This window comes from Mastigoproctus giganteus, chromosome 5, assembly GCF_048544385.1.
Source record: "Mastigoproctus giganteus isolate SK-2022 chromosome 5, ASM4854438v1, whole genome shotgun sequence".
In the NCBI taxonomy this organism is placed as follows: Eukaryota; Metazoa; Arthropoda; class Arachnida; order Uropygi; family Thelyphonidae; genus Mastigoproctus; species Mastigoproctus giganteus.
The window spans coordinates 2985965-3005027 of NC_143579.1; the positions used below are offsets into that span (position 1 = coordinate 2985965).

At 40.5% G+C, this 19063-nt stretch overlaps 1 protein-coding gene across 1 annotated transcript in view; it reads right to left on the minus strand.

Annotated features, from left to right (window-relative positions):
• Positions 1-426: 426 nt before the first annotated feature.
• The window catches only part of LOC150085129 (tektin-4-like), a 54388-nt gene continuing 35751 nt past the window's right edge, over positions 427-19063 (minus strand). Inside the window, exons 2-4 of the mRNA XM_090373045.1 lie at positions 14670-14892; positions 11278-11445; positions 427-686 (exon numbers count right to left, since the gene is read on the minus strand). Of these exons, the coding sequence (XP_090229171.1) occupies positions 498-686; positions 11278-11445; positions 14670-14846 (534 nt within the window). The 5' untranslated portion in view covers positions 14847-14892 and the 3' untranslated portion in view covers positions 427-497. The remainder of the gene's footprint in view (positions 687-11277; positions 11446-14669; positions 14893-19063) is intronic.

The window sequence follows — 19063 nt, forward strand, 5'->3', positions numbered from 1 at the left end:
ACGAATACCTTATTTATTTCACTGATTTGGACTTTTCCCGATTGAAATGAACTTTCCTTGTTATTCTTCTATTTATTTCTATGTTTTGTACAATTTTTATTATGTTTCGTTTTGCTATTATACACTTGAACTGGGCGCATGCCTGTTGTGTGTATTATATGTTAAAATAAATAAATAAATAAAAAGGAAATACAAACCATGTTTTGAACCGATTTATTAATTTTTTATTACAAATGCACACAACTCACAGTAAAGTGCAAAGCAGTTCACGACACACTCGCACGCGTACATTTATTATAAAAAAAGCGGCAGACAAAGACGCCACTGTGAAAAAATTTAATAACGATCAACTGAGATCAGAGGCATTATCAAAACTGAATGGCAGTGTAGGCTATAACACTTTATACTGCAGGTTCGATTATTGTTGGTGGAACTTACGATTAACAACACCCAGACCGAAAGCTCCAAAGAAAACTAATGCGAAGAAAATTTTTTTATCAGTGACGATACAGATCAACTCCAGACAGCAAACCTAGACATTCGACTTCATCGATGTACACACTGTTACTTTTCACCTGCACTTCCTCTTCAAGGGACCTTCGATTCTGTTGCAATGTGCGGGCCATATCTTGAGCTTCCTTCGCTTTCTTCTGCAACTCCTCAATAGATCGAGTGAGCAATCCGACCTAGAAGGGAATGGAGGCGAGAGGAAGAACAAGTGTTTAGTTAGCATCAGCGAGGAATAGGCGATAGCGCACATCAGCAAAACATTACGCGTATATTTTAAAAGTAACAACGTCTAATATTATATTTTCAAGTGCAAGTACTCTTTTAAGAAGCCAAACGCATATCATTAGCTTTTGCTTTTGTAAGGGTGACTACAGTGGTCTCAGACAACTTTTAAATTCTATGCAGCGGGATCAACTAATCATGTTATGAACAGCAAATTCCATTCCAAATAGGAAGCATTCGGAGAATTTATCATACACGTTACTAGGCTTTTCATACCAAAGAAAAAAATACTGTTCAAGACTTAGATCTAAATGGATTTCAGATGAACTATTGAGACACGTGGCAGAGAAACAAAATGCGTGGGATGCAAATAAATTATTAGGTGATACTGATACCAAAACCTATGGTAGATATAAATTAGTCTGTAATCAGGTCACAAAAGAGGTTAGGCAAGCGAAGGCGGATTACGAGAAATCTTTGTCGAAGGTTGCAAAGAAAAACAGCAAAGACTTCTTTATTTAAGTAAACACTAGAAAAAAGGGTATCAATCGATGGTTCGACTACTGATAATTCTGTTCAGATTGTTGACAAACTGAATGAGTATTTTGCATCTACATTCACACAGGAGGAATGGGATCCTGGGAAGGGGATCCTGGAAGTTTATCAGATTCTAAAAGGGAGAAAAAATATTTTGTAATAACTGAGAGGAAGGTGGAAAAGAAAGTGAAGTTCATAAGAAAGGCACTTGGAGTGGTGGTATCTATCCATTTTATTATTATTGCTCTTATATTACTTCTCCCTGATTGGGGGATTCCGCTCCGTGACGGGTACTGCTACCAAGTACACAGGGTGGTTGTAATGTCTGGTGTTACTGTTGGTCGAGCAAATCTCTGACTATCCTTTTAACTTTTATTTTATTTTAACTTTTTATTTTAAAAGTTAAAAGTTAAAAGATTTATATTAAGGGAGATAGCGAAAGAAGTAAGCAAACCCCTAGCCATAATTATGAGAGCATCCTTAGCTTTAGGGCAGGTCCCCGTGGACAGGAGATATGAGAATGGATCGACAATTCAAAAATGGGATAAAAAAAGGATAACGAGTAATTAGAGACCTGTTAGTTTAACTTCTATTCCAGGGAAAAATATGGAATCACTGGTAAAATAAGCAATGCAGGCTCGTCCAGACAGGAACGCAAGGATTGTTAAGGGACGGCCTTGATGCAGCAACTATGGATCCAAAAGTAATTTTGATATCATATTCTTGGATCTGAGGAAGGCTTTTGATAATGTCGCATGTCACTCCGTGGCTGAGTTAGTCGGTCTCAGGCGTAGATAGCAAGCTTTTACCCCCCCCAAAACTGTTTTTTTTTTTCGTCCATAAAAACAAGCAAGTCGACTAGAGAACACACGCAATTTACAGACATAATACATATGGATATATATATAAGAAATTATGGGTGACCCTAACATAATAGTTTGAGTTTTTTTTTTAAAGTATCGCACATAAAAGACTGCTGTACAAACTATAGTAATGTGGCATTAAGGGACAAGTTACTGCGACGTATAAAGGGACGGTTAAGTGGAAGGAGACAGAGAGTGGTTATCAATGGGCACTGCTCTTCCTGGACTAATGTTATTATTGGGTCTCCAGGGTTCAGTGCTGGTTCTATCGTTGGTTTCAATACTTACATAACTCAACAAAATTAAAAGAACTAAATGTTTTTTTCATAAATATTTTATCGTGAACAGTGTCGCTCGCCGAAGGCGAATATTTAATATAATAGGCATCCTGGGATACAAATGCCAAGTACCCAATAGAAATCGATGTACCACCTTACTGAGCCGCAAATTATGCAAATTGCTCATGCCTATAAAAATACGGGTTGCAACCTGATCACTTCATTTCCATTTTTTGCCTTTTTCGGTGGGACATCCATATCTCCAGTACTGAAGATGTCAAGTCATGGTCGTTTAACCTATTTATTAGGGTAACTCGGAAGGTTACTTCATCTACCTATGTGTATTGTGTCTATAAATTGTGTGCATTCTCTGGTCGATTTCCCTGCTTTGCTGGACGAAAAACCATGGGTTCTGGGAAGAGTCATGGTCTTTTATCAAATTATTATTATATGTAATCAATTAAGGTTACCCGTATTAATTACATAAGCCCGTATTTTTGTCTGTAAATTGCGTATATTCTCCGGTCGATTTGCCTGTTTTGCTGGACGAAAAAAACCCTGATTTCTAGGGGAAAAACTTTGCTGTCTACGCGTCAGACCGACTAACTCAGCCACGGAGTGAAAAAAGCCCATTAAAGTTCCTCGCGTCATTGACGGGATTCAAACCCGGGCCTTTTCCACCCGGTGTGGGGGACGGTGACGATACCAATGTGCCACAAGCGCAGACTCACGGTCGTTTAGATGATTCTTTGATATAGCGAGCCACTGGACTACATAAAGCCGGACAGTCGCATATGGAGGTGGCACGTTGACTTAAATGTGTCAAGCAGTATCATCTCGGCACTATGGTAGCAATTAAAATTACAACCGTTGCTCAAGAAACAGCGATCATCTCATTCTCAAATCTGGTCCTAGCCACTGAAATCCCAGGAAAGTAGGTGGCAGGACCCGCCAGAGTACTCTAGCTACAGTGGTACACCCGGTCAGCCTCCCCGTGGCATGGTGTGGTAACGTCGAGTCCCACTAGGGGCTCGGCGGCTAATAGACCGGAGGAACAAAGGGCACAACACAATATACAGCACATGATCCCCACACACTTCAAATCTCTGACCCCGATACAATGTACACCCGCGGAGATGGGAGAAATCCCAGGAGCCGTTAGACACTAACATACCTTATACCTTATACCTTATGGTAGCAATTTCAGGAGAGAAAAACCATTACAAGATGAGCTAGCCAGGGTCGTCCGAGGGCTACGTCAACCAGAACAGATCAGTATCTGGACTAACAGCGAGACGGAAATCTATGACGTCCTATCGTCAACTATCTCTTGAGGTTGTTGCGGTCACAGGTGAAAGCATTTCCAACCGGACTGTGTTAAGAAGCCTCAATTAAAGATGGACTCTACGCAAGGAAGCCAGTAGTTTGTATCTTCAAGCCGCCGCAGAGCTTGTCGAAATTGGCGCCATAAACATGTGACTTCGAGCCGTGACAAATGGGGTACAATTCTGTTCTGTGATGAGTTCCGTTTTAGCCTACAGACAGATTCTATTCGTTATTTCATCTGGCAACGAGGAACGCGGTACCACTCCAACATCCGAGAAAGGGCACTTACGGTTCAAGCGATGTTCTTGTGTGGTGCAAAATAATGATCACGGCCGCAACCCTCTTCGTGTTTTTTATAGGTGTACCGTAACCATCCTTGAGGTGATCCTTGAGGGACATCATCTCGACTAGAAAGAAACTGAACTCAATTCAACGGTGCATCCTCCAGGCAATCACTAGCATCTGCTGCAAGGTCAGTAACCCTGCCCTCCAGGTTCTAGCAGGTGTCCTCCCTCTAGATCTGAAGGTCATCCTCAGAAATAATAGGAATAGTATTAGCCATATTCGCCAAGGAAGCCACAGGCTTTTGCTGTATTGGCAAAAAAAAAAAAAAAAAAAAAAAAAAAAACACCCAAGTAAATAAGAAATTGCAAATTATATGCTTCCCACCTCATACAGACACCTTTGAATTTATTCAAACTGTCAACCTCAACTATTCGCGAGGGCAACTTGTTACAGCAATCAACGACTCGCTGAAAGAAAACTTCCTACAATCTAATCTGCACCTGAACCCCTGTAATTTGAATTAATGTCTTTTTTCAGATGAGGTCTCCATACTTGAACACAGTATTCCAAATCTGGTCTTACAATTGCCTTATATAGTGGGATTATTACCTCTCTATCTCTACAAAACAGCGTTTGATAAATCATCGATAGGTCACACTGGGCTTTCCCGGCTGCCTGTTTACAATGTTCAGAAAGCTGCATTTCTGCCGTATTGTAACTCCAAGATCCCTTTCCTTCTCCACTGTTTTTAATTTAATCCCAAGTGTATAATTTATTTGTGGATTGATATTCCCCAAGTATAAGACCTGGAATTTACTAGAATTAAAACATACAATGTGCTGCCACTTTATTAGGAACACCTATCTAGTAGCGCGTTGAGCCTCCTTTGGCCTTCAAAACAGCCTGAATTCGTCTAGGCATGGATTGAACAAGATGCTGAAAACGGAATGGAGTACCATGCAGACAGAGTACCATATGTCACGCAGTTCCTTGAGATTCGACGGAGGTGTAGGACTGCAGCGAACAGCCCTTTCCAGTGCATCCCAAAGACGTTCAATAGGATTGAGATCCGCGGACTGCACGGGTCACTGCAGCAAAGAAAGTCATTGTAATGTTCCTCGAACCATTCCATTGTGATTCGGGCTTTGTGCACCGGCGCCTTATCCTGCTGGAAGTAACCATCTGACTGAGGATAAACTGTCAACATGAACAGACGCACTTGGTCAACAACGAAGTGGCATTCAGACGTGAATCTATGGGTATCAATGGACAGAACACATTCCTCCATGTGCCAAGAAAACATTCCTCACACCACAATACTGCCTCGACCACCCTGCACAGTAGTCGTCAGACATGACGGGTCCATGGATCCATGTTGTTTTCGCCAAATTCTGAACCTTCCATCAAAATGATGCACCAGGAACTTCGACTCGTCAGACCAAGCAACTGTTTTCCAATCCTCGATAGTGCAGTGCTGGTGTTTCTGTGCCCACAGTAGGCGTGCTCTCTTGTTTTCATTGATAACAAAGGTACGCGATGTGGCGTTGGCTGTTGTAGCCCATTTTCGACAAATACGACTAGTGGTTCGTTGCGATATTTTGTTCTTCGCACCAAGGTTGTATTCTGACGTGATGTGCGACATTGTGGCCCGTCTGTTTGCTTGCACAATTCTAGATTCTAGTCATCCTCCTTTGACCTCTCTCATCAACGTGCGATTTTCTTCCACAGGAGTGCCGTTGAGAGGATGTTTTCTTTCGTTGCACCATTCTCGATACATCCTTGAAACTCTTGAAACTATGGTGAGTGAAAAGTTAAGAACTGCCGTTTCGGTGATGTTTTGTCCAGCACATCTTGCGCCTACTATCATGCCATGTTCGAAGTCCGTTAGATCCCTCCTATTCTTGCTACGGTTTGTACGCTTAACTGATACTAGAAAGGTTGCTCTGCTGCATTTATATCCACAACTGTGATCATGTGACTTGCAACGTTGTGGAACAAACCATTTGAGCAAACCATCTTGACATAAGCGCAGCCTTGGATGCCGTGTCAATCCCGGCCTTGCTCCTTCTACTTAAGGAGAAATTTCATATTCGAGATGATATTCTATACTTTTTGAAATCTCTTCTCTGTCACAGAAAACTTATTCTCCATCGGCAACAACACACCCTGTCCTGCGACATTACTGCTGGAGTACCGCAGGAGGTGTCCTATCCGGTGTCCTCTTCACGGCTATCATCGTGCCCATTATTACCTCCATGAATGGTCTCTTATGCTATGCCGATAACCTCAAACTGCTGACTCAAATTAACCCTGGCGACAACCCCGTTCAGCTCAGCAACAGGATCAATTCCCAACTTAAGGATCTTGAATTGTACATGGCAAACTTCAATCTAAAAATCAACCCACAGAAGTCTGATCAGGTTATATTCTTCCTTAAATCCATGCCAACTGTACTCAACGTGTCACTCGCAGGGGTACGAATACCAAACGTACCCTCGCACACAGGCCTTGGCGTTCTGTTTGATCGAAAGATGTCCTTTGTCAACCAGATCGACAAAATCAGTACCAAATTTTCTCGTCTACGGTGGATCTCAAAGCAGCAGCTGCTACACGTCCGATATCTTCTCACTTTTGAAAAGTTCATCACCGCCACGATCTACCACGTCATTCTCTATAGTGCAGAAATATGGGCCTCTGATGCACCTACAACGGGTGTACACCGCTGAACACTGGTTACTGAATTGGGTTAATAACAAGCTTCGTCTACCTCCCGCTACTACAACCACCATGATGGCACAAGCACTCGACATCCCGAGGATGAAGTTCCCGATCGCGAAAAAAGATGCTGGTCTTCACAGCCAAAAATCACAGGCCAGATATCATCTCCAAATATTTGGAACGCTTGCTCTTGGAGGATCCCAAGACGTGAATCTAAAGTCGGTACCACAGTGCTGGTACCAACCTTAGCTAAGCCAAAGGTCGGTACCAGCACTTGTGGCTCACCACAACAGGCTTGTACTCAAGATTTCTCCCCAAGCAGATCTCACCGCCCTGAACCGTGTGGACGCTGACATCGACAGGATAATAAGTAACAAGCAGGACAGACACAACTCTTTATCAAAGCCCTTGAACCGTGATATATTGCCAAGTTGTATTTGTTTTCTGTATTCGTGTTTAGCTCTGTGTTTTTATGCTGTACTGTATTTGTATTTCTTTTGCATTTGTAATCTGTATTTTGTAGCCTTTTGTATTTGTACGCTGTACTTATTCTGCTTTTCTCTAACTGCTATATGTGAACCCCTAGCGCTCGTCGCCGTGATGGGATATGGTGCCGTAACTCTACTTCACAATAAAGATTTATTTATTTAAAATTACTGGAATAAGTTACCTACACATAGCATGTAGGCTAATAATTTGGAGAAATCCAAAGGTCAGCTGGATAGTTACTTACGGGAGGAGGGAAACGCATAGGTTGTCGATTTCCTTTTCTTTTATTATTTAATTTATTTCATTTTTTTATTATTTTTATTTTACTCTTTGTTTCTTTCTTTTTTTTTTGGCTGGTGCAGCATAAGCCTTAGGTTATTAGTAATGGTCATAAACCTTATGGCCATTACTAATACTAATACTTCCTGGACTTGACCATTCTGTGGACTAGATCTGGTATTAATGAACTGGATCCAGACTGAGTCTATATCTATTTCCCTGTCTCTGGCAGGTACATACCAACCTGGGTATTAGACAAGTAGGATTCAGTGCCACATAGCTCACCTCAATTGCTAAAGGAGACCAACACGTAGCTCTCTTGCTTTATGTCTTTTCCTCCCTCCCATCGGGGTGTCCCAATTCCCCCCCCTCGACTGATGGAGCCCATGGCCTCATTGATTTACCTGGACGATGACTACCCGTACATCCTTCTTACTTCTACTTGTACCCTCCCCCCCTCTTATGTGTACACTGTGAACCCTCCATACTCCACTATTTTTTTTTTTTTTTTATTTTGGAAGCTCAAGCGACTCTGGTGGAGACCAGCCAGGAATAATCAGCATCCTGGCTTACCTCATAGCGGTGTGTACGGTAACGTGGGGTCCCATCAAGGGCCCTGCAGCCAAAAGCCAGAACACAACAACAGAACCCAATACAGTACTATTCACACACAATACAACATTTTTTCTGACTTTTATAGTGGTACTGTAGTTCTTCACAAGAGTACTTAATGTGCAGATTTGGGAAACCACTGGTGGCGCTTAACCCCAAACGCTATGTCCACATTTCTCCGTGAATCTGTTAAGCACATTCTTATTGGCTTCCTCTACTACCAACAATACAGAACTTTGACACTGTCATCCCTGGTTAGCCATCGAGATTAAATGAAACTACAGTATCTCAATGACGACGAGGCAAACATTACTGAATTTTCCAACTTTCTACTGCGAATTGGAGTATTTTTCAGTTTTGATTCACATACTTCTGAGATAATATGATATTAAGAGAATCTAATCATTTGCTTTTTATCATAAATGAACAGGCGCGTTATAGCCAAGCAGCTTATAGAAAAGGAAGAATTCTTTATTGTATACAGAAGGCACATTGCTGTACACATCACCCTTCACGAATACAAGACAGGGCTTTTCATAAAAGGAATAACACAACGTAATAAACAAAGATGCGAAGATTAAAAAAGGCATTAAGACTAAGAAAGGTATTATGGGCCATTAAACCCCCACTGCGCTCACGTACGCACACACACACACACACACACACACCATCATCATCTTTTAGGAAGGATGTGGGGTTGCTAGAACAAGTACAGAGGAGGGTTACAAGATTAATGAGAGGAACGAAGGGTACGAAGGAAGGCTTAAGTTCTGCAAGTTGCAGCACCTGAAGACTAGGCTCCTGCGAGGTGGTCTGATCGAGGTGTATAAGGTCTTGAATGGTTTGAGCAGGCTCAATGCTGACGGGATATTTACGCTTGCTCAGATTAAGAACCTGCTGGGACATGGATTCAAATTGAGGAAATTCAGTTGTAGAATAGATGTGCGGAAGTTTGCCTTTATCAGATTGCTCTAACAAACTTCCATCTGTTGCTGTGGAAGTTGATAGCTTAAATAAATTTAAGGCTGAACTAGATAAACATTTGGAGTGACCAGATGGGTGAAATGTGAGGGTTTTTTTTTTTTTTTTTGGCTGATACTGTATAAGCTTGCTTTCTTGCTTACTTTCTTGCTTTGGCTGATACCGTATAAGCTTGCTTTCTTAGTTGAGGCATCATATACCTCAACTAATGCTAATGCTAATCATCATCATCATATCGAAACTCAAATAGAGCGTTAACTGAGCTTAGGCTTAACAACGCCCAAAACATATAATTTAAAATTTATCCACGTAGCTTCCACCGCCGTCTTAATCAATCAGATATAGTGGCGGAGTTACTGCCCCTGCCAGCGGGGAGACGGAATTCTGCTATCTACCTAACTATATTTTTGATATCTCAAGCATCCATCAGCAAACAACTCCTTCTCTAAAACTACACAAAATTTAAACTTTAAACAGTATATACGCTATATACATTATATACACAATAGAATTTTCATAGTATTCACAGATATTGTGCAAATTAGTATACCACTTTCAGAAGCGAACAGTATATACGCTATATACATTATATACACAATATATACACAATAGATATGAATCAGAGCTGTAATACTCAATATGTTCTACGTTGATAATAATATTAGTAAATTAATAAGAGGAGTATACCTCAATATATTACGTAGAACACTTCCGTATGATACCCTCCAGAAATTAAAACGGAAAAAACGAAAAAATAGACAACTTACCGGTACATTAGAGTAAAATATAAATAATTAAATAATCAATTTAACAGAATTCAAATCAATTTAAAATAATTAAATAATCAATTTAACAGAATTCAAATCAATTTAAAATAATTAAAAATCAAATTAACGCAATTAAAAGAATCTAACGAAAATATTCAAAACGATTTTCCTTCCTAATTCGATTTTCGTTAGATTCTTTTAATTGCGTTAATTTGATTTTTAATTGTTTTAAATTGATTTGAATTGTGTTAAATTGATTATTTAATTATTTATATTTTACTCTAATGTACCGGTAAGTTGTCGATTTTTTCGTTTTTTTCCGTTTTAATTTCTGGAGGGTATCTATCATACGGAAGTGTTCTACGTACTATATTGAGGTATACTCCTCTTATTAATTTACTAACAATAGATACTGTACAAAATCCTAAATACAATAAAATCATAAATTACTATACAATTAAAACCTCACATTCGAACCCCAAAAACCTTTTATATAAAATTTAAAAATGCGTTATACTTCTCTCTATCAGTAAAAACACTATACATTTTCAGCACTTAATGCAGCAACTTGATGAAACAGCTCACTGATGAGACAGCTCAAACTGATGACGTCTAGCTCTCAGTCCATGTCCTATGACAATCTTAGTGCTGTTCAACTCCAATTCAGGCCAGCTCCACGCCCTCTGCATCAGATCAACCTTAGGCATTAACATGTAAGTCATCCTACCCTTGCCCAATCCAACATGCTTGCCATAGTCTCTGAAGTTCATTCTCGAATCTCTTTCCTTCCTCTTTCAGATCTAGCCTACCGTATTCTTCCTCCACCAAAGGACAAGATCTTATTCCCATATTCTCTCTGGAGAAATTGGCTAGTGTTGCATATCACAAACACTTCTCCACAATCACTAGGATGAATAGGAGTTCTGCCTGAAATTACATGCAGAGCATCGTTGGACACTGTCCGGCAAGCTCGGGTAACCACCAATAAAGCTGCCCTTTGAGCTGCCGTGACTTGTCTCCTGACCATGAAGTTGCACACAGCCTCACACGCGTACATTATAGGGACGACCTGCCTCTAACTTCCCAATCTCTCCTAAAATTTTTCTAATTTTCGCATACATAACTTTAATCTTCTCTCTTAAGTGCTTTGCATGGGGCAAGAATCTCAGTCGTTTGTCCAGGACCACTCCAAGATATCAAACCTCAGGGACATATCCTATTGATGCATTCTGTATCTTTATCGTAGGAAGTCGAGTTCACTCAACACACGCATGCAGATATAGCAAAGCAGATTTTCATTGCATTACATATTAATAATTTTATTAGCTGAATAATCTATCTTTAATTGGGTAAATCGATAGCAGGCAAATATCCATTCCAGTTTTATAAATGCAGAGACCTGACACTTACCTCTCTTTCCAGCTCTACTTCTAAGTCGTCTCGACAAAGTTCAACTCTTGGACGTTGCCTGCGTGCCAACAAACGGTCTTGAGCCAAAGATAAGAGTGGAATCTTGTGATCAATAGCTTGCTGGAGTTCGACAATGGTGTCATCCATTTCTTCTATCTGCTCAACAGTCTAAATATAACAAGTAATTAGGCAGGCACATAACTAAACAGATTTCATAATTAATATACGGTACATGCAATTAGTGTATTTTAATTTATTTTCATAAGTGTTTTAGTTAGACATTTACCGACGGCTGCTTCTTTCGTTTTAAAACACACGAAAAGAAGGTATGTTTTGAACAGGGTTCATAGTATTTTTTTCACTTCCAGTACATATTAACTCCTCTGGCCGTTTGGTCGTCCCGGAGTATAAACAGAAAATTATAAATTATTAAATTATAAATCAATAAACCGACTAAGTCCACTTTTCTTAATACATTTTTCCTATCATTGTGAAGCGATTCTGATGTACTCACAGACCATTTTCTTGGCTAAAAAGTGGTTATAATCAAGTCCTTCCCCACACTGGGTGGAAAATACCCACCGTGAGAAAAATCCCATGACTACCTCATCTGAGACCAACTAACTCAGTCACGCTGTGAAAAAGGCCCATAAAATTTCTCAAGTCATCGACGGGACTCGAACTCAGGTCTTTTTACCCGGTGTGGGGAGGATGGCATGACGCAAGGAACTTTTATGAACATTGTTCGCTCCGTGGCTGAGTTAGTCGGTCTCAGGTGAGGACATCAAGGTTTCCCCTGGGGAAACTCGGGTTTTTGTTCCAGCAAAGCATGCAAACCGAAAAGAGAACGCAATTTATAGACATAATACACATGGTTGGATGAAATTGTTTTCGGGTGACCTTAATATGGGTTACCTTAGGTGCTCTGAGAGTTGTGCTAAGTAGTCAGAACATAGGCAATTATGCATAGTATAGGGCATTCCTCCCTGGGAGGAGCATTGTACAGTCGAACATTGATCTTTGGTAGTTCTATCTGTCCCTTGTCGTTCACGAAGTTCTGCTGGCTCTCTTCTAGTGACAGTTCATTAGTCACATCAGTTTTGGAGAGGTGCTGGAGATTAGCCAATCTCTGTAGGACGATATTGTGGTTTGACCTATATTGAGAGAGAGAGAGTATCTTAGGATCACGAGACATATTATGAGAGTATCTTGGGATCAGGGGAGGTTCCTATAGACCAGAGATGTGTAATGTATCCTCAATTCATAAGGGGGGATCAAAAAGCGATTGAGTAATTACAGACCTGTTTGCTTAATGTCTGTTCCAGGGGAAAATAATGGAGTTCCTGGTAAAAGAAGTAACGCATCTAGATAGAAATACAATTACACCATATTCACAGCATAGATTTGTTAAAAGGATATCTTGTTTAACCAACTTGATTGGATACTTCGATGTGGTCACACAGAAGCTGGATGCAAAAAATAATTTTAACATCATATACGTGGATTTCAGGAAAGCTTGTGATACTGTTGCACATAAATGACTGCTGTACAAATGGGTGCAGTGTGGCATTAAAGGCAAGTTGCTGCTATGGATAAAGGGATATTTAAGTGGGAGAAGACAAAGCGTGGTAATCAGCGGACATTGCTCTTCGTGGAGTAATATTATTAGTGGAGTCCTCTAGTGCTCGGTGTTGGACCGATTGTTGTTTTCTATATCTATATTTATCAATGATATTGATGAAGACATACCAGGCGTAATATCCAAGTTTTCAGATGATATAAAGTTTGGTGGGGTGGTTAATGACAGTATGCTACTGCAACAGGATCTAGAAAAGATGAGCGGATGGGCTGAGAATTGGCAACTGAAGTTTAACATTGACAAATGCAAAATACTGGATATGGGTAGCAGTAACCCCAGAGTAACGTACAAACTGTGCGGTAACACACTGAGGGTAGTATAGAATGAAAAAGAATGAAAAAAAGGGGGGGGGGGTAATTGTGAAGTCAGTATGCATTTCTCTGGGCAATTCAGACAGGCTGCCTGACTAACTAATGGGGTTTTGTTAATGATATACAGGAATTTTGCTAGCAGGGATAAGGAGATGATTATCCCTACATCTCCACATCTTGAGTACCTCATACAAGTTTGGAGGCCACAGTTTAGGAAGGATGTGGAGATGCTGCAATACGTACAGAGAAGGGCAACGAGATTGGTGAGGGGAACAAAGGGATGCGCTTACCAAGAAAGGTTTAATATCTGCAAATTGCAGCGTCTGGGGACTAGGCACCTGCGAGATGATCTTATTGATGTGTTTAAAGCCTTGAATGGATTGAGCCACCTCAATGCTGATGTGACTCTTTCTTGTGCTCAGACCACACTCATGAGCACTATGCACTCATGAAGAGGCACAGATTCAAATTGAGGAAGGATTGTCGCAGAATAGATGTGCAGAAATTTTCCTTTAGCCAGCCGGTGGTTAATTTCTGGAAAAAACTTCCATCTGTTGTTGTGGAAGTTGGTAGCTAGAATAAATTCAAGGAAGAAATAGATAAACTTTTGCATTGGAGCGAATGAATGGCTGAAATGAGAGGTGTGGTTTTTTTTATTTTTTGGCTGATGCTGTATAAGCTTGCTTTCTTCCATCAAAACCCACCGCTAATTCTAATGCCTAAAGTGTTCGCGGGTATCGACGTAGACGCCCTTACATTTCTAGAAAATTTGATTGCTCTTTGAATATGTGCTGTACCTCCGCTAGTAGAAGTAGGGAACGTGTAGGCAAACGTTTTCCCATTAAAGATATAGTGATCACTAAATCATGCGTGAATGTGAGAATCCGCTAAATCATACAACAAATCAACATTGTTATTTTGTAAATATTATTAAAATTATTTCCACAAAGACTCAAAGAAATGAAAGCGGATTATCCCTGGATTGTTCGCCAATGTACAGATATGCTCTGACATTTGCTACTGGCAGCAACAATCTTTGTGTAGCAAACAAAGTTTTCGATCAGGACACGTGTGGCTTATATTGTAACCATGCATTGCTTTGTGCATTGCTTAGAGTGCCAATCAGAACCTGCCAAGAAATGGAGAAAGCTCTGATGATGCGATTCTTTCTTGTTGTGTGACTTACGTGTTTCGACCAAAAGCAAATGAGCGAGAAATGTTGTTATTTGTTTTTTTTTTTTTTTTTTTTTTTTTTTGAAGCATTAGCAACTAAGGCCATATTGGTCCGGGGATATGCGGTGGTCATCTCTTTGTATACCGAATATAGTTTCTAGTAACGTAAAAATCAAATGTTTCGCAAACACGGACCTAAAACTAATCCACATCTCCCAATACGTTTTAGGGAAAACATGATTACCATGCATATAACAAACGGTATTTACCTTTGCTAGTCGCTCCTCCAGTCTCTCTTTGGCAAGCTTCATGTGTATTACCCTGTCATTAAGAGCTGCTAAGACAGTGTTGTGCTGTTTTTGCATATCTGCGTGGGTCTGTGTCAATCTCTCCTCCATCAGAGGATGCATTTCTTTACATTTTCGGTGTTCGTGCTCCGCTTTCATCACATTGTGCCGGTTGAAACTCTCCCAGTCGCCAATGGTCACCGCTCTGAAATGATAATATAACTCGTACATTTTATAATGATAAGAAATTTATATCACAAAAGATTATAAAGCGTACATTTTTTAAACTGTCATATTGGTGCTATCCGAGAGCCAAATCATCTTCCCGTTTGTAATATACTAACCATAAATTGTGTGTGTCGATTTGCCTGTTTCCTGGACGAAAAATACGAGTTTCGGGAGAAGGGTGCAACATTGATGCCCACGCCTGAGACCGACTAACTCAGCCACGTGGTGAAAAAAGCACACAACAGTTCCTCGCTTCATTGATGGGATCCGAGCCTAGGTCTCTTCCACCAGGTGTGGGAGGATAGTGATTATAACCAATGTGCTACGCACCCGGATAAACCAACGCGCACTGGAAACCACGATTAGGAAGAAAAGCTATGAAATTTGCGCAAAACACACATCATCGTTTAGTAGTAGTAGTAGTAGTAGTAGTAGTAGTGGCATGTGATGCAAGAAAGCAAATGTATGAGCTTATGCAGCATCAGCCAAAAAAAAAAAAAAAAAAATCACACCATTCCCTCCAAATGCCTGTCCAGTTCCTCCTTAAATTTATTCAACCTATCAACTTCCACAACGACAGATGGAAGTTTGTTCCAGCAATAATTAACCACGCGCTGGCTAAAGGAAAATTTCCGCACATCTATTCTACATCTGTCTTTTCTTAATTTGAATTTATGCCCCCTTAGATTCGTAATCTGAACAAGTGAAAGGATCTCATCAGAATTCAGCGTGCTCAACCCATTCAAGGCCTTATATACCTCAATCAGATCACCACGCAGGTGCCTAGTCTCCAGCCATTGCAATTTGCAGAACTTAAGCCTCTCTTGGTAAGAGGATCCCTTCATTCCCCTCACCAATCTTGTTGCCCTTCTCTGTACACGCTCAAGTAAATCTACATCCTTCCTAAAATGAGGCCTCCAGACCTGTACGCAGTACTCAAGCCGTGGCCTGACCATTGCCTTATACAGAGGGATAATCACCTCCTTTTAACTGCTAGAAAAATTCCTATATATCATTGACAAAACCCCATGACCTTCCCTGGCAGCCTGTCTGCATTGCTCAGAAAACTTCATATCTGCCTGCACAATTACTCCCAGGTCTTTTTTATTTTCTACCACCTTAAGTGTAGTACCACACAGTTGGTACGTTTCTCTGAAGTTACTTCTACCCATATGTAGTACTTTGCATTTAAGGGCACAAAAGGTGATATTGTTGTAGGCGTTGTCACTAATGATATTAAGAGTAGATCAGAGGACTTAACAAGTACAAGGCAATATTGGGAAAAAGTTGCGAGTTAGAATTGATTTTGAAAGTGTCTGAAAATCTGCGAGACACGATACGAGGGATTACATGTCAACATCCTTATCAATTAATTCGGCCCTCGAGAGAATGTGCAACTTAAATAGAAAGGGTGCAACATTATTTGCTGATGCTATCGAGGCAGCGTTAGGTGGGTCGGAAAACTGCTAGCTTGGAGAGATACAAAGACTAATAGATTAACAGTAGCCACTGGCAGAGGTGAAAGTGATTCTTGCACTGCTTCTATTGGAATGAGCACCAACCTGGATATTTCAGAGACTGCTGGGAGTCATTGCGGTACAAGTAAACACATGCGTTGTGTTAGGGTACCTAAGAATAGGAACAGTTCCATGTATACTTGCGTGTACACCAATGCTAGGAGTTTGGTAAATAAATTTGATGAATTTCAGGTATTGCTGAAAGCATCAAAGGCGGATATTGTTGGGATATCAGAGACGTGGGGTGACACAGATATAAGGAATGGAACTGGAATTTCGGGAGTACAACATCTACAGAAAGGATAGACAGGATAGGAAGGGAGGAGGGGTTATGCTATTAGTTAAGAAATACATAAAATCCACGGAAGTGAAGCCGGTCGACATCGCTGGACAGTGCAGTGTCGAGTCAGTTTGGTGTGACATAAGCATTGGGAGATCAAAATTGAGAGCAGGAATGTGCTATAGGCCTAATGACTCTGATGAGTATAATAAGAAACTGTACAGGGAAATAGAGTAGGCCTGTAAATCAGAGAGTCTTATAATGGGGGATTTTAATTTCCCAGATATTGACTGGAATTTGGGGGCTGGTCACTCACACAGTAGCAAGGCTTTTGTGGATTTATTGGATGATTGTTTTCTATATCAGCACGTTCGGAAGGCAACTAGAGGGAGTAATACTCTTGATTTGATTATCAGTAGTGATTCTTCATGCATTAAGAATCAGCAGATAGAGGAACCACTAGGTGGCAGTCATCACAATGTGCTGAAGTGGGATTTACTCAAAGAGGTAACTACCATTAGGGGTAAAGGAAAGGGTTATTGCTTCCGTAAAGGCGACTACAATGGTCTGAGACAGTATTTAAATTCTATACAGTGGAACTTGATTTGATTTGATTTGATTTTTTACGGCGCATTGGCAGCTAAGGCCATAATGCGCCAAGTCAATACAGTGGGACCAACTGATGATGTTACCAATAGCAAATTCAAATTGGGAAGCATTCAAAGAAGCTTTAAGAGTAGGAGACCGGCGGAATTACTTAGCAAGTACAGGTCACTGTTGAAAAAAAGCCGTGAATTAGGGTTGAATTTGAAAGTGTCTGCAATTCTGCACAGACACGATAGGAGGGAGAATATGATGAGAACCTTGTCATTCAATTCGGCCCTGGAGGGATTGTGCAAGGCGCAAGGGGTAGAATTTTTTTCAGCCTGGACTGTACTTGTTAACAGGAGACATTGCTTCTACAGGAATGGGATACACTTAAATAGAAAGGGTGCAATAATTTTTGCTGATGCTGTCGAGGCAGAGTTAGGTGGGTCGGAAAACTGCTAGTTGGGGGGGGATACAAGGACTAATAGATTAACAGTAACCACTGGCAGAGGTGGAAGTGATTCTTGCACTGCTTCTATTGAAATGAGCAGAAGCCTGAAAAACAAGAGGCAGGATATTTCAGAGACTGCTGGGAGTCATTGCGGTACAAGTAAACACATGGGTTGTGTTAGGGTAGCTAAGAATAGAAACAGGTGCATGTATACCTGCGTGTACACCAATGCTAGGAGTTTGGTAAATAAATTTGATGAATTTGAGGTATTGCTCAAAACATCAAAGGCAGATATTGTTGGGATATCAGAGACGTGGTGTCACACAGATATAAGGAATGCGGAACTGGAATTTGGGGAATACAATGTGTATAGAAAGGATAGACAGGACAGGAGGGGAGGAGAGGTTATGCTATTAGTTAAGAAACACATAAAGTCCAAGGAAGTGAAGCCAGTCGACATTGCTGGACAGTGCAGTGTCGAGTCAGTTTGGTGTGACATAAGCATAGGGAAATCAAAATTGAGAGTAGGAATGTGCTATAGGCCTAATGACTCTGATGAGTATAATAAGATATTGTCCTGGGAAATAGAGTGGGCCAGTAAATCAGAGAGTCTTATAATGGGGGATTTTAATTTTCCAGATATTGACTGGAATTTGTGGGTTGGTCACTCGCACACTAGCAAGGCTTTTGCGGGTTTATTGGATGATTGTTTTCTACATCAGCATGTTCGTGAGGCAAAAAGAGGGAGCAATACTCTTGATCTGATTATCAGTAGTGATTCTTTATGCATTAAGAATCTGCAGATAAATGAACCATTAGGTGGCAATGATCACAGTGTGTTGAAGTGGGATTTACTCAAGGAGGTAACTACCATCATAGGTAAAGGGAAGGGTTTTTGTTTTCGCAAAGGCGACTATGATGGTCTGAGACAGTATTTAAATTCTATACAGTGGGACCAACTGATGATGTTCCAAAAAGCAAACTCAAAATGGGAAGCATTCAAGGAACTAATCTTGGAGGCTACCAGGCTTTACATACCAACTAAGAAATATTGTTCAAGGTTTAGGCCTAAGGTTGTCAGATGAACTAATGAGACATGTGGCAGAGAAGAAAAATGCATGGGATACATACAAATTAATGGGTGACATGGAAGCCTATGATAGATATAAGTTGGTCTGTAACCAAGTCACAAAGGAGATTAGGCAGGCAAAGGCAGACTACGAAAAATCCTTGGCAAAGGATGCAAAGAAAAACAGAAAAGAGTTCTTTACCTATTTAAACTCAAGAAGGAAAGGGATGAATCAGATTGGTC